Source organism: Suncus etruscus, chromosome 10 (genome assembly GCF_024139225.1).
Source record: "Suncus etruscus isolate mSunEtr1 chromosome 10, mSunEtr1.pri.cur, whole genome shotgun sequence".
Classification (NCBI taxonomy): Eukaryota; Metazoa; Chordata; class Mammalia; order Eulipotyphla; family Soricidae; genus Suncus; species Suncus etruscus.
The window spans coordinates 93,997,649-94,014,446 of NC_064857.1; the positions used below are offsets into that span (position 1 = coordinate 93,997,649).

Below are 16,798 nucleotides of genomic sequence, written 5' to 3' on the forward strand. Positions count from 1 at the left end.
AAATATTTATTAAGTCTGTGCATAAAAATGTAATACTTATTAAATGGCATGATCCAAAGTTGAGGCTAAATCTATGGAATGGGATTGACAAAAAAGATGAAGTGGAAGAAGGTGAAGATAATGTGGGATGAAATGAAATTCAATACTGTACCCAAATTCAAATATAAAAGAAACAACATATAAAATTATATTCAACTTAAATTTACTCTTAAGTTTTGCTTTTGAATTTAAAATAGGGTTCAAGGGAATACTACACAGGAATCATAGAATCATGTAATTTGCTGCAACATAAATGGAACTAGAAGATATCAAGTTAATGAGGTAGGTCATATGTGGTATTTAGAGTAACCGATGAAGAAATACAACAGTATAAAGGCGGGATGCCTATATCACCCTTGGCCCCAGAGGAAGGAGAAGAAAAGAAATCAAGTGGAAAGGAGAAAGACAGATGAGAAATAATGAGGGCCAGGAGTCAGGGGGATTCAGTTTCATCAGTTGTGTTAAGGAATGGTAGACCGAAATACCCAAAGCACAGTATAACAATGCTGAAATCATGAGACCCATACTTTAACAAATGAACTTTTTAAAAATGGGAGGGGTAGTATGGAAAGGAACCTGGGAACATTTGTGAAGAGAAGTTGACATTGATAGAATTGACTGTGGAACTAGTGTATATCTAAAATTCAGCTATGAATAATTTTGTAAACCATAGTGCTTTAATAAAAATTAAAATAAAATAAGAGTAATGAATTGCTTGTCAATGTTAAAACTAAACAATAAAAATAAACCTCAAAACAATAGAAATATCTCAATATAGAGATAGAGAAAATTATTCTATTTCTGGAGAAGTTTTCTTTAAGTTAAAATTTAATAGGTTTTATATGAGATCTAAGTGTGATTCTTCATAATACTATAAAACAGATAAACAGATTGTGGTTCTATTTTGGATTGTTATTCATCACACCAATAGTTTTCTAATTGAAAATTAGAATATTACTAGTTAAATATTTGCTAGTATATTTCCCAGTTAAATTACTAGTGGATTTTCAAGCCACACGTACAATGATTGCTAAAAACACAGTGCACAACTCATTTTAATATTTAACTTTTTTAAAAATTTAAAGTTAACTAGTACAGATAAAGTTGAATTATATAACTTATTTTGTTTGTTTTGGGGCTCATGGAATCACTCCTGAAGGTGGTTGGCATAATATGCGGCATGGGAGATTAAATTTAGGGCTTGGATACATGCAAGGCAAGTGCCTTAGTTCCTATACTATTTCTGTGAAACTATTGTAGATTTTAAGGAGGTACTAGTGTTTACTACATTAAGCTTTCAATTGCCTTTAAGTCTTGTACATTTAATTACTAATAACTTACCTTTATATTTATAGATTTCTTAATTAAGGTAGAGTAGAGGCAGCAATATTAAGTAGAGTAATAGCCCTTGAATATCTTTATATGTGAAATGGATATCAATAACTTTCTTTTTTTTTGTTTTTGAACCATACCCTGTGATGCTCAGGGGTTACTCCTGGCTATGCACTCAAAAATCGCTCCTGACTTGGAGGACAATATGGGACACCAGAAGATCAAGCCACGGTTCGTCCTAGGCTAGCTTGTACAAGGCAGATAGATGCCTTACTGGCCTCAATAATTTTCAATTTTTATAGGAATTTCTGTGATCTAGAAATTTACATATGTTCACTATTGTTCCTGCCAAATGAGTGAGAATCTGTCATCATATATAGTTTTATTTTCCTTATTATTTTCTCCTTTAAGAGAAATAAAATAATCAAATGATTTTTACCTCTATATAAATTTTCAACTGATGTAATATATATGAACTTACCAGCCTCTGTATTAATAAACTTAGACATTTCAGTTTTGCATGACTAAACAGTAACTGAGTATCCTTAATGTTTTTGTACTTTTGATTCTGTTGTCCCAAAGCACAGGTAAATCACATAAACTATAATCCAATTGAATGAATTTAATTTCCTTTTCCTATTTGGTCTACATGCACCACCTGGTGGTAATGTGGTGTACTTCAAGTGGTGTGGTGTGTGGGGTGTGTGTGTGTATCTCTGTATGTAGCAGGGGTCCTCAAACTTTTTAAACAGGGGCCCAGTTCACTGTCCTTCAGACTGTTGGAGGGCCAGATTATAGTAAAAACAAAAATTATGAACAAATTTCTATGCACACTGCATATATCTTATTTAGAAGTGAAGAAACAAAATGGGAATAAATACAATATGTGGCCTGCGGGCCGTAGTTTGAGGACCATTGGTGTAGAGTCTACAATGTAGACAAATATATGCATATATATTAATATGGAATATTTTAGTACACATCCCTAAATACTGATTAATATTAATAAAGCAATTATTTTTCAATAATTAATAGAAACACTATATAAGCTACTATATGTAAAACCAATAATTAAGATTGAGGAAAAATTATGTTAAAAATAAAATAGCTTGTCCTCATTCACATTAGCTAAAGTTCTTATTTTATACTATAAACTAGCATTTGTTTTTTTGTGCCACTGTTTATATTGAGGCAAGGCCAAAACTAGTTTTTTGACTATTATAAACCATTTTAAATTACATTTTTATAAAAAATAAATTTTAAAGTATAACTTCTTTCTTATACTCGTAGCTAGTATGTCATAAGTCATTGGATTTTAAAAACTAAAAGGTATTATAAAGTCATTTAGACTAACACATTTTTTTAAATAAATATAGCAGCTAAGACTCAGAAAAGTCAAGTGACTTGTTCAAGGTCATCCTGGAAATTAGTGGCTAGATTCAAATAAGAATCTAGGTCTTTTCATTTTTAGCATAGGATTATAAGCAAGAAAATTATATTCATATGCAAGGGTAAAATAGTTTTATATGAAAATACATGTTAATCAGCTGAAGAGTGCTTTAAGGCACTAAGTTGTATATACACATATACTTATAGTTTCATTCTAAAATTCCGAGCAAAAAGAAGTAACAGTAGAAATGCATGTATCACAAGTATATGGGAATGATTTCCTCTTAATAGATCTTTAATGTATGGGTTCAAAGGAGTATTTTTTATGTATATACTACTTCTATGTTATAAAAATGTTCTGCAATTCCCTCTAAAATTCCCTCTGACTATTTCAGAAATCATAGATCTGTTTTTACAAGTAGGTATCCACTAGATTTAAACCTAAACTTTGTTTATAGCTCCCTCTCATGACCATTGAGTGAATCCTTGAATCCTATACAAGTCTCCTTTTACTCTCGCTGTTGTATTAAACTAACAGCTTACTGGTTAAGTTTTAATTGCTTCCAATGAGGTCAGCAAAGGTATTTATCGAAAAGCCCTGAATAAAAAGGCTGCACACCACACACATACACACATTCTCTCTCTTTCGCTCTCTCTCTCACTCTCTCTGTCACACACACACACACACACACACACACACACACATACAAGCACTCATGCACTCACACACAGAGAAAACCCTCTTGCCTGTTGATTTATGGAAACAATTATGATTCTGCTGGAGAATTTCTCAGCTGAGAAATAGTTTGTAGCTACAGTAGAAAGGCTCAAGTTGCACAAGGCAGACAACAGACATGGAATTCTTGTGTATCCAGCTGTTATCAACAGAACAAGTAAGTTACTGTTATTTGTCTTTAAAAATAATGCTTAATGTTTTTCTAATAGTTCTCTAAAGTTTTCGTGCTGAGGGGAAGAGTAAAGTTATCAGAGTTTTGGATCATATAATTATCTAGAGTAATTAGGCTGTGGAACTTAAATAAAGATAAGACTGAAGTTCTCCAGAGCAATCCTGACATTGTAACTTGAGAAATGTAGGCAGTTCAGCAGAAAACCATTATGATTTTGCATAAGAGCATATAGTGAAGGAATATAGAGGAAGAATTTTTACTTTGTTAATAATAATTTTAAACTTAGCTTAAATCCATAGCTCTCATTACAAGATGTATTTTTTACCAAGTAGCAACTAAGATGAATGGCACAATCATATTCTGTTTTTTCTCTATCAATGCATAACTTTTATATATCTATACATAACAGGAAGGTAAAGATGTTGAAATCCTCAGTAAAAAGCTGTTTATAAACATATCTTCCCAGAATAAATGGCACTGAATATTAAAAATGCTATTTACCCACTGAAATTTATACATACAATTTTCATTTCCTCTCTCTTCCCCACCCCATTTTTAATCTCTCATTGTGAACAGAAGTCAAGTAGCAAACAGCGTGACAGCAACTGAGTTCATTACAACCTGCTTTTTTCATACGGATATAACAGACTTCTTTAAGGAGAAATCCTCTATGACAATCAGCTACTAAAAGCATAGGGCGAACAACTTGGAGAACAGCTACTGTTTCTTAAATCACTCTACAGTTAAAAGATAGGAGAAGGTTGATAACCTAGGAGCAGCAATCAATTCAAGATTCAATTTTCATTATGTTATTCATGAATAACACCTGGAGCACTACACTATAATGCGCAAATGGATACTGACATGGATCCTGCCAACTTTGCTCTACAGATCGTTCTTCCACATTATCTGTTTAGTGGGCACTATAGCTTTAGCTTGCAATGACATGACTCCAGAGCAAATGGCCACAAATGTGAACTGTTCCAGCCCTGAGCGACATACAAGAAGTTATGATTACATGGAAGGAGGGGATACAAGAGTGAGAAGACTTTACTGTCGAACACAGTGGTATCTGAGGATTGATAAAAAAGGAAGAGTGAAAGGGACACTAGAGAAGAAGAACGATTATAGTAAGTATTCTTATTTTACAATGATGTTTTAGTAATATTAAAATATGTGAAACAATATTCAAGTAGCACATTTTTTAAGCATTTTTTAAAAATATGAAATATCCCCTAATTTCTCAAAATTTGGAGAATTAAACTGTATGTTTCTAAAAATATATCCTGGAACAGGATAAATTTACTGAGAGTACAGTTAGGGCTGACAAGCCACTCCAATTAAAAAACATATTTTCTGCTACCAAACTAAAGTTCTCTCAGGATAAGCAGAATTAAATATCATTATTTACAATAAAATATGACTTACTGATTCTTTAGCAAAACTCATTAGGAAATTTAATACTGTTTTTAGTAAATGATTATTAAACTACTAATCACTAGCCTGAGGAAAGAGTATTTTAAAATTTACATTGAAGGGATCTTTCTGTGATCACAGTACTTAATTGGACTAAAATGTAATTTATGCAATTGTGTGTAGCTATAAAATAAGGGGATTAGTGTTCTAATAATCTGTTCAGACCTAATAAGCTTAGATTGCTATTTCCTAGGCTGCTTGATTATTTACACAAGCAGAAAATAGATAATGTCCTCCAAACATTTTCTTTATATAGATCTTCTATGCTAGAAAAGTCCTGTGTTGCCTAAAGAGAAAGTGTGAATTAAATATGAAGGAGAAAATAACAGTGAGCTCAAAGATCAAGCTAATTTCATGATCTAATTAATATGATTTTTATTTCACCACAGAATCAGTTATTGTTTTCAATTTGAAAGATCAGGACTGGATTTATTCTTTAGGAGTTGTGAATAATAAACAATTTTTAATAGCATTAAGTTAGAATATATACATTAAGAATTAAACACTTTATGGGGCCGGCGAGGTGGCGCTAGAGGTAAGGTGTCTGCCTTGCAAGCGCTAGCCAAAGAAGAACCGCGGTTCGATCCCCCGGCATCCCATATGGTTCCCCCAAGCCAGGGACAATTTCTGAGCGCTTAGCCAGGAGTAACCCCTGAGCATCAAACGGGTGTGGCCCCCAAAACAGAACAAAAAAAGAATTAAACACTCTAATTTTATTGTACTTTTAGTCTTTGAAAATGCTGTTAGTAAATCATTCTATAGTACTATGTATGCTAAAGTATTTAAGCAGAATGTATGGGGATAATAGTATAAACATTGCTTAGCACGGTGCAGATTTAGAGTAAATACTTAAAGCTTCTGTTGCTCCTTTATGTTTCTAAAATAATAAATAAAAATTGGAGAAATTATGTTTCCAACTTATATTTATTCATGTTAAGAATGCAAGGCCATAGAATTATATGTTAATAGTTTAGGTTTTACTACTATTCTTAATAAAGTTATCATGTTAGTCTTACTTAATTGGGCCATCTTAAAGTTTAACTAAACAAATATTTAGAGGATTAAGTATGTATAGCCACTTAAATATGAATGATAGGATTTGTCTTATTTATTAATAAGTTACTGAGATTTATCATGGAAAATGAAACCTGGTGATATCTAATTCCAGGTGTAAGCTATAACACATAGATCTAATTCTTGTCACTAAGTAGTCTTGGAACAATTTCCTATCTTGTACAATTCTTCATTTTTTATACGTAAAATGTGGAATATATGTAGTTAATCACACTATACTTTCAAGTTCTTAGTATATTCTATTCTAAAGCATGGGATATATATCGTGTATACAATAAATTCAAGAACTTGTATCATTTTCATGCATATTGAATGGTATAAGGTGAACAATAATCAGCAGTATTTAATCAAAAGGTAATCTTAAAATTTATCTGAAAGTCTGTCTTTATCAAGAAAAGTGTAAAAAACATTTTCTAAGCAACAATAATGAAATGATTGTGGTATTACATGCACAAAGAAGTCAGAAGAACAGAATAGAAAACACAGAATAGTTGAAAGGTGATGGGAAAAGTACGTTGTATTTAATAAGTGTTATTGACACAACAGGTTATTAACACAAAATAACCTTAAATAACACAGTATTAAAAAGCATAGATTCATTAAAAGCTTAAATGTTAAAAATAAAAAGTAAAAATATTCTGATTATCTCAATGCTGAGCTCTAAGAAATAATTTCAAATTATAGCAAGAGTTTTACAAAGCCTATCTACTACTCTATGCTAATTCTTTTAAATTTTTTAAATAAAATGACAAGGTAAAATAAAATGTAAAATCCAGTAAAATGAATAATATAATAATTTTGATCAAAAATACGCCCAAAGAAAGGTAATTATAAAATAATATTTACTTTGCATCAAGAAATATTAAAATTATAACACTAGGCATATTTAAATATGCAAAAATAGAAGTTGTTTTTAGTTAAAAAAAATTTAGTGCTAACCTTGAGTAGCTATAAAACCAATCTAGTTAATGCAGTTCTCCTTTAACATAACTTTTTAGTAGAAAGAAAGAAAGATGGGAGGGTACAAAGAAAAGAATAAAGAAGAAAGGTAGGAAGGCAAGTGAAGTCATTTTATGTCATAAACCATGACAGAAACATAAAACATGTCATACTAAATGACATGGTATATGTTATGTAAAAAAATCTTTATTCTCATAGGTTATATCAAGTATATACATGTTTTTCTCTCATGGAAAAGTAAACTGTCATCATTATCCTTTAAGTAAACTAAAATAGTTATCAAGTTTTGCTTATATTCTGTTGACAAAGAGCCAATCTCCAATTTTGTTTTTGTTTTTGGGTCATGCCTGGTGATGCTCAGGGGTAATCATGGCTCTGCACTCAGAAGTCACTCCTGAGCACTTAGAAACTACTACTGGCAGACTTAGGGAAACATATGGGATTCTAGGGATCAAACCGGCTTGGCTGCATGCAAGGCAAATGCTCTATGTGCTGTGTTATCATTCTGACCCACAAATTTTCTTTTAAAGAAGAGCAAAGTAACTGTTGTTTATAGACAATACCAAGGTATAAAATTCATGAAGAAAAAGTCAAGGAAGTTTAGAGACTTAAAATCTAAAAAAATCAACATTATTTACATTCCTCAGTCACTAACTGAATTATATTGTCTTCCTACTTTCATTAAAATGAGTCTAAATGGTAGTTAGGTTGTCTAGTATGGTGGTCTTCAACCATAAACTGGTGCTGGTCCACAATTATAGAGAGGTTGAAAATCATTGGTTTCCTGCCTTGGTTACAAGTTGGGGTCTGTGGACCAGTACAAACAGGCCCTGGACCACAGATGTAAAAAGGCTGGAAAATGTTCTATCAGATAAAAGTGCACCAGGTCAAGAAGTGGTCAGGAAGTGGTGAAGATCAGAGTCAAATTCCAAATTTCCTTTTCAATCTTCTGATACCTTGAATCTGTTAATAGGCTATTAAAAATCCTTCTTTGGAGGTCTGTTAAGATAGTAATGATCTTCATGTCTTAGATCATAAAATTTTGTATGAAACATTAGATGTGAAACCTAATTGTTTGGGGGGTTACTCTAAAATATCCCTAATTCATTGTCACATCTTTGTTTTCAATGAAAGGGGAAATGACAACCACAGGATGTTAATGGGTCTTAAAGGATTGCTCACTTCACCAGTAGAAGCTTAACTCCCTCATAGGAATGTGGTTTATAAGTTATCACTAAGTGATGGATTGGAGTCAGTAGGAGAGGTGAAAAAGTTGAGTGTTTAAAGCTTCTAGAAGGTGTTGAGCTGGGATAGGTGGACAGACTGGAGGAAGAGAAGCAGCCAGGAAAGGAATTTGACAGCTCTAGGAATTTAAGCCACCTCAGATTGTGAAAATTCTAATTTTAGTCTTGTAAATGATTTTAAATTTATATGAGAGAGCATAAATAGCAGAAAAAGTACATTAAGGAAGCAAACATCAATAAGATACCAGTAGCATATAAACAAGAACCAACCATGTAAATGCAGAAAATCATGAGGATCAGAAGGCATTTATGTATTTATGACTTTTGATTAGAGAGAGAAAATCTTGCTAGGGGACTGGTCTTAGAAAGGCATTTTGTTCTTAACAGGAGGCATAAAGTCACTCTTCTTAACTTACTCTCTCTGGTGGTGCCACATTTAGCATTACAAATAGATTTCTACGCAATAAATTGGAACCTGACCTGAACTAAAAATACGAGCAATAAAAGTGTAGGTGCTCCTTGCCCTGTGAAATAAATATTCTCTGGGGAAGGTGAGCATCAAAAATATCAAAGAGGAACTGGAAGTGGATGGTCCCTACTGCCACTACTATTGTCAGAACACTCCCACAGGTACAAGACCAGAGAGTGAGTTTGGATAATTATTGGATCAGTCGGTCCATCAGCAGACAGAAGCAATCACTCTACATCTGACAGAAATAACACTGCTATTTAAGCTGGGAATTGAGGTGCTGAGTGAGAGACAGCAGCAGTGCCCTGGTCAACAGAAAACTATCCCAAGAGACAGGCAGGCATGGAACAGAAAACTCAGGATGATTTTCTTGCTCTTGACATCCAATTACTAAACAGGTTTGCTCTTCCCAAAATGTTCAATATCTCTTATTTCTTTTAAAAAGGAAATACTCAATTGTCCAGGAGACAGTATGGCTCACTTGTAATTCAGCATTGCAAATTCCATAGCAAGAAAAGGGCTTAGCCATTCTGAAAATTGGCCAGCAATTTAGCAATATTCCCTTCTGGATGGTTAGACTGTGACGGGATATGGCCTAACAATTGGCAAAAAGAAAATAAACACATTGTTGTTGGATTTCACTTTGGCCACAAAACCTTCAGCAATTCAACTGTCAACAATTCTTTGGATAGCGCCTATTCAATAATAATATCCACTAGTAGCTAGTAAATATGTCTAATGGAAATAGTAAACTCACATATACTCCAAATAGTTATTAGTAACTTACAAAAGTGAAAATAATGAGCATTTTCAAAATAAAAAATAAAATCCAGGAGAAGTCAATTTAAAAAAAAAACAGTGGGGGACATTATTTATAGTTGAATACGAATTCTAGTTCAACTTGGATCCCCTGGATGTAATAGGAATGAACCTCTAAGTGATGTGATAAATAAAATCTGGGTCTACTTGACCTCTGAAATCTCAATGGGTGAACTGGCCAGGAAAATGATGGTATTTCTTTGGAAGGATTTTTGCTGAATGAGTTTGTTGCAGAAAAGAATAGGTCCTATTACACAGAATCACAAAGACATGCAGATGTGAATATCTTCAGATAGTTTCCTAGGTATACAGGTATTAGTACCAGCAAAATCAGCAACTTCCAATTTTAAAAACCTTGATAGTGAAGAATTTCAGCCTTGTGTTCTTCAGCTTTTTTATACCCAAGGACTGGAACCTGTTCTACTTACTGGTCCATAGACCAGCAATTATAACAAGATGCTAGACCAGTGGTTTCTTCTATTTCTACACCTGTGGTCTGGCACTGGATCAGTGGCTCAGTGGCTCAAGAACATTAGACCGGAGGTCCTCAAGGGTCTATCAGAATAGTTAAATGTTTTTGAAGCAAATTTTGTTCTAGATATGTGTATGCTAAGGCAAAACTTTCTTTTCTAAGGAGTGGTTTACTTCCTCTCTCTAAAATACTTTTTGATGGCACAGTGGCTCCTTTTATATCACAATTGGAATATAATATTTCCCACATTTTAATTTTAACAATAGAATGTGGAATAAAAGGAAAAAACTGAGTATATGTAAGTATTATGAAAAAAAAGAGAATTCATTAAATTAAATGAGTTAACATGAACTCCTCACTCTTTAAAACATCAAATTTTTTTGATTTGGGACCACACATCTGGCACTTCTAGTGTGGTGATTGGAGGACCATGCAGTGCTAGGGTCAGTCCAGAGCTCCCACATAAAAAATTATGTACTCCAGTCTTTTGGGCTATTTTTTTGGGTCAATCTTTCTTTTTCTAGGAGAACATTTTATTGAAGTATATGGTTGATCCACACAAAGTTCTCATCATTTATAAAATTTAAATAGAAGTATATATCTGTGAAAACATAATATGATATAAGCATATCTATCACTTTAGAAACTTTCCTCATGACCTATTATTATTAATACTTCATGATAAGAGCATTTAACCTAAGATCGAGCTTGACAATTTTTATAGTTTTTGAGCCACACCCAGTGGTACTTTAAGGTTTATTCCTGGCAGTGCTCAAGAAATAATATGGGATGCCATGGTCAATGGTATGCAAGGCAAGCACCCTGCACAATGTACTACTCTATGTTGCCTTCATTTATTTATTTATTTATTTATTTATTTATTTATTTATTTATTTATTTAGGGTCACACCTGGCAGTGCTCAGGGGTTACTCTTGGCTCTATGCTCAGAAATCGCTCCTGGCAGGCTCAGGGGCCACATGGGATGTTGGGATTCGAACCAATAGTCCTCTGCATGCAAGGCAAATGCCCTAACTCCATGCTATCTCTCCAACCCCTCTCTGTTGCCTTCTTGGCAAACAACTAAGCAAGTACACAATGAAATTTTGTAAACTATTGGCACTCTACTTTAAATTTAACTCTAGGTCTTAGTATTCTTGTAAAACTAACACTGATAACATCAATTAATGCTTCCTGATGTCCCTCTCCCCTCTGCTTTGATTTTGTCTGCTATTCTTTTAGTCTACCTCAATAAGTAGTCTGAGAAATACTTAGCATAATGCCCTCCAGCTTCATTTCCAATTTCTCTAAACAAAAATAAAACTCCTTCACCTTTTATATTTCCCTTGTCTCCCCTCAGCCTGTCTCTATGACTGACATGCTTCTTCTCTCTCTCTCTCTCGCTCTCTCTCTCTCTTCTCTCTTCTCTTCTCTTCTCTCTCTCTCTCTCTCTCTCTCTCTCTCTCTCTCTCTCTCTCCCCCCCCTCTCCCTACCTTCCGCCCCTCCCCACCTTTTAGACATGGTGATTTGCAATATTGTTACTGAGCGGGTATCTTGTATATGACTTGACCTCCTTTCCACACCCAGTTCAGAGTGAGCATTTCCACCTATCATTTTTTTCTTAGGCAGAAATCCCAAACTTTGATTTTGTGTTGGGGTCACAAAAAAGGCTATGAAATTGACTTTAACGAATTAAAAGAAAAATCTAGCCATATATAGCAACAAGCATGCTGTAAAGAGTATTATGCTGAGTAAATAAAGCCAGAACTGAAAGCCAAATGCTGGAAAATATATTGTGTGTGAAAACTAAAATAGTCAAACTGAAAGGAATAAAGTAGAATGGCAGTTTCCAGGAACTTTGAGGAGGTTGATATAGGGAGGCATTACGGTAGAAAGATAGAGTAATTTGGGAGATCCAATAAATAGCAATTTACCTATAATTATTAAATTAAATTGAAATTTTGCTAAATAGATAATCATAAGGGTTCTCACCAGAAAAAAAAAAGAAAAACATGTTAGCTTGTAAGGTCATGAATACGTTAGCTCAATTTGGAAGGATTAATTCATGATGCATATGTTAAATAAAATTTACAAACCTTAAATACATGGGTATACAACAAATAGTTGTTGAAAAGGGATGACGTGAACATGATTTTCCCTCTAATTTTTACTATAACACCATGAATGACCATATTGTTCATAATAATCATTTCAGGCACTGAATGTTTCAACATTAATCCTACCACCAGTGTAACCTTCCCTCACTAGCATCCCCAATCTCCCACCCACCACCATAACCTGTCTATGTAGGCAAAAATTTGCTTCATGGTGAGTGGTCAGCACAAAGGCAAAGGAATGATCAAAATTTATCAAAACATTCAGAAATTATCCAAACAAGAACAACACAGGTCAGTTTGAAATTATTCTGATCTCTCTTCAAGGTGTTACTAAATTCAGTATCTAGGAATTTGCTAGGGTATAAATTGAACCTTCTAGAAGTGTTACTTCTTAGAGTACTTCTCATTGAGTTTGATAGATTACAACATAAATTTTCCATCAGATTGAGGTGTCTCTTGGCCACTTGGTCCAGGACTTCAAGATCTAAAATAAATTTAGAAGCTTCATTAGGTTAAGTTGTGGGACTGAGCTATATCTGTTGGAATTGGAGGAGGTGGCATTGGGCTATTGTAATCCATACAGAAAGGGAAATCTGCACCACCACCCCTTGTATGAGAATGCCACATAGGAATCAGTCAGAATTGGACTGCCTGGGAAATATTGGAGACCATTACTGGATGATTTTTTTAAAAAAAATTCCATTTTCTCTACTTTAATGGGAGAGGGATGTGAGTGAAGGGAAGTTGGGCAACATCCTGTAGTTTTCAGGAGATTTTCTTGGTTCTGCGCTCAGGTGCCTGGAGGACAGACAGGATGCAAGCCCTCTCTCTTTGGCCCCTTTCATTACTTTTTGTTTAACTTTTGCCATACTTTTTTCTGAGCCTGAAATGATAACAGTAAGTAAGATACTTGCCCTGCATAAAGCTGACTTGGGTTCAATCCCCAGTAACATATACAGTCATCTGAGCCCTACCAGAATTGTTCCTTGAGCAAAGAGCCAGGGATAAGCCCTGAGCCCTCTCAAGGTGGCCCTCAAACCAAAAATAAAACTTTTTTCTTAAATAGAGTAATAAGATAAAAATTGAATTGAACTTAATCATATTTTGTGTCAGTAAGGCACTTACATGCAATTTTGGACAATTAGGATATGTGTGGTGTATGGATACAGGGTTGAAATCCAGAGACTTTTAGTAAGGTTTAAATCTATACTTTAGGTTCTGTGTCACAAGACTGGTCAGTCTGCTAGTTTGAGAGGATTCTAAATAGCTGTTATTTTGTAAATTTAGAAAGTGAACAAGGCCTTTTCCATACAGTAATCTAAAGGTTAAAATATTCTTATCATATATACTTAAGACAAACTGTTATGCTTTTCAAAAACAGTTTAAAAATTAAAAAAACAGTTTAAAGATTAAAATTTCTTATATAGACTCAAAACAATAAACTTTGTTATGCTTTGTTATGCTTTTCAAAAGCATGGTTTGGGGGCTGGAGCCCCCAGTGCAAGCGGTAGGGCGTTTTCCTTGCACTCACCCTAACCTAGGACAGACCCCGGTTCAATCCTCCGGCGTCCCATATGGTCCTTCAAGCCAGGAGTGATTTCTGAGCACATAGCCAGGAGTAACACCTGAGCGTCAATGGGTGTGCCCCCCCAAAAAAACCCCAAACCCCAAATCAAACCAAACAAAAACATAGTTTGAAGTGCTGGAGAAAGCATGCAGAAGGTACAGCCCTTACCTTGCATGTAGATACAATTGGTTTGATCTCTGGTACCTCATATGGCCCACTCCCCAAACTAGGTCCCTGTAGGGGTGATACCTGAATTCAGAGCCAACTTATAAGCCCTGAATACTGCTGGGTGTGTTCCCAAACTGAAATACAATCAAAACAAAAAATAACTCAAAATTCAAAAAAGTAAAAATTTGGGCAGAGAGATAGCACAGTGGTAGGGTGTTTGCCTTGCACGCGGCCAACACAGGATGGACTGTGATTCAAATCCTGGCAGCCGATATGGTCCTCCAAGTCTGCCAGGAGCAACCCCTGCACTTCTGAGTGCAGAGCCAGGAGTAACCCCTGAGCGCTGCCAGGTGTGGCCCAAACAACAACAACAACAAAAAAAAAAAAGGAAAAGCTTTAGTCACTACAACTATATCAATAAAGAATAAATTTTATGGATCAAAATTATTTGTAAATCTAATATTTATCATAATGTAAACAGAGGATTGAAAATATGAATTAATTTTAATGCTCTCTGACTATGATGTATTTTAGTCCTAAATAGAAATGTTTCTAGTGATGTGCCTTGGTTATTTATCTCTTTTTGTTTGTGTTTGGTAATACCATAGAATGTCAATATTTGTTTATTTTTGAGTTATATCTGGCAGTGCTCAGGGCTTAACTTCTGAAAGGCTCGGTGTTTTATGGGAGTTATATGGGATGCTGGGTATCAAATCCAGGTCAATTGTATACAAGGCCCTACAGCTGTACTATTCCTCCAGCCCTAGGCAGCTATTCTTAAAAGTAGAGGGAGGGAGGAACATCATCTTAAAAATCAATCCCAAAAAACAGGACTGTAAGTTTAAGAGCAAAGGGTCCTCTCAATCAAAAACTCATATCAAATTGAGAAGCAGTTACCCTGGGAGCTTAAGAACCCTTGCTAATACTGTGGGGGTGATCAAGTTGGAGTTGGTGGAGACTAATATGTGGAGAAAATTATTAACCAATGCTAGACTTCCTGAACGGCATTGCTGTAAGAATGTGGCCTCCCTTTCTACCTGTTTTGTCCTATTAAACCATTTACAGAAAACCCCCAACTTGGCTGGAGTCCTTCTTGAGCAAGGACAGGAAAAAGGCATGGTTGTTACAGATCAGAAATACTATCATTCAATGTATTACTCCCTTATGTTTTTATACATCTAGAATAATGTATAGGCTAGAAACAAATTACTAAATTATCATGGATATTTAGTGTGGAATAATTCAAGTCTTGCTAAAATCTTCAGGAAAAAATGCTTCACTTCTTATTTATTTTTCATGACATTACCGACCTCCTCTAGAACAAATTTGAATCAATGTCTATTTTCAACAACTTCAAGTCTTTCTAGACAATTTAGGGTCTAGTGCTAAAGAGTTTTATTACAGAGGCTAGTGATCAGGAAGGCCAGAGCTACTAATGATTGCTGCTGAAAGGATGAATTGCAGGGCATGGTGAAGACCAACCCTGGATAAGATACTGTTCTCTTCCAGTTTCTTAGTTCCCCCAGGTCCCCCCATCCACAATACAGGCTAGGCAAAGGGTCTGGGCTGAAGTGCATATTGGGTGGGTTTACTGTGCCTTCACTTACTGTAGAGTAAGTGTAAAGAATACAGCCTCTGGTAAGTACTGGGAGGTCTCCCGTGTCCATTTTTATTCTCACCTATGGCCAACCTAGTCCCTGAGTATAAACAACTGTGTGTGCAAAAAATTAGAGGTGCTGCCAACTGAAGAATTTCTGGTCAAACATAGTATTCATTTTTTCCCTTGCTTATCTTTCTTTTGTTTCAAGTTTGCTAGCTATTTTAAAACTATTCACCTCTGATTTGTGTCATGGTTGTTATGTTGTATTTGATTAAAATTTTCTGGTGCTAACACTTCTGTTCTACTTAAGTCTCAAAATACCTCTTTGCTGTAAGACTGCAATCAAATTCTAATCATTTTTAAAAAAGAAATAAAGTAAGATCCTCTGAATTGGCCTGCTTGATAAGATAGTGTACAAGTTCTAGTTTATAATTGTACATAGGCTTGTTTTGGGTGGGAATTTGCTGAGGCTTAAACACAGGGCTTCATATATACATGGCATTTGCCCCCTCAGTGGTTAAAAAAAAACTTCTAGCCTGTTAACTTATTTTAATTAAGAACAAATGGTTTTCAAAGTTAGTTCATGGCTAAAATGATCAAATTAAAAGCCTCTGTGCAATGATGTTCTTTTCTTGAAATACTTTGGGTGGTCAGTTAACTTACAAACTTACATTAAATTGGGGTTTGATCAATGTACCATTTTACTGGCATAACTATATACTAAAAAGCAAGACACTATGTTCATCATACTCCTTTAAAAATTCCAGGTACCTCTTATCAACCTAAATTTGTAAGGGTTTATAAAGGAGAAGTAAATTTTTAAAATATTTTTAATTGAAATATCAGTGAGATACAGCTACAAAGTTGCTCATTACTGAGTTTCAGTCATACAATGTCCAACACCCATTCCTTTGCCAATGCACATTTCCTACAACCAATGTCCCCAATTTCCTTCCCATCCTCCCTCTGCTCTTCCCACTACCCTCACCACCTGCCTGCCTCTATGGCAAATAATTTTCTTTTCTTTCTCTCTGGAAGTAAACATCTTAGCTAACATTTTTATTTCAATGAAAATAGAGTTCAAAAATATTATTATAAGTTAACAAAAGTAACTAATTAGGGCCAGAGGAGAGCTCAATGGGTCGAATACACTCCTTACATGTAG

At 34.6% G+C, this 16,798-nt stretch overlaps 1 protein-coding gene and 1 non-coding gene across 2 annotated transcripts in view; one reads left to right on the forward strand and one right to left on the reverse strand.

Annotated features, from left to right (window-relative positions):
• Positions 1–4,207: 4,207 nt before the first annotated feature.
• Positions 4,208–16,798, forward strand: part of FGF7 (fibroblast growth factor 7) — a 48,491-nt gene continuing 35,900 nt past the window's right edge. Inside the window, exon 1 of the mRNA XM_049781481.1 lies at positions 4,208–4,798. Coding sequence (XP_049637438.1) covers positions 4,513–4,798 — 286 coding nt within the window. The 5' untranslated portion in view covers positions 4,208–4,512. The remainder of the gene's footprint in view (positions 4,799–16,798) is intronic.
• On the reverse strand, positions 15,556–15,688 carry LOC126021197 (small nucleolar RNA SNORA51). The gene has a single exon (XR_007499801.1). It is a non-coding gene; the product is annotated as a small nucleolar RNA SNORA51 (small nucleolar RNA).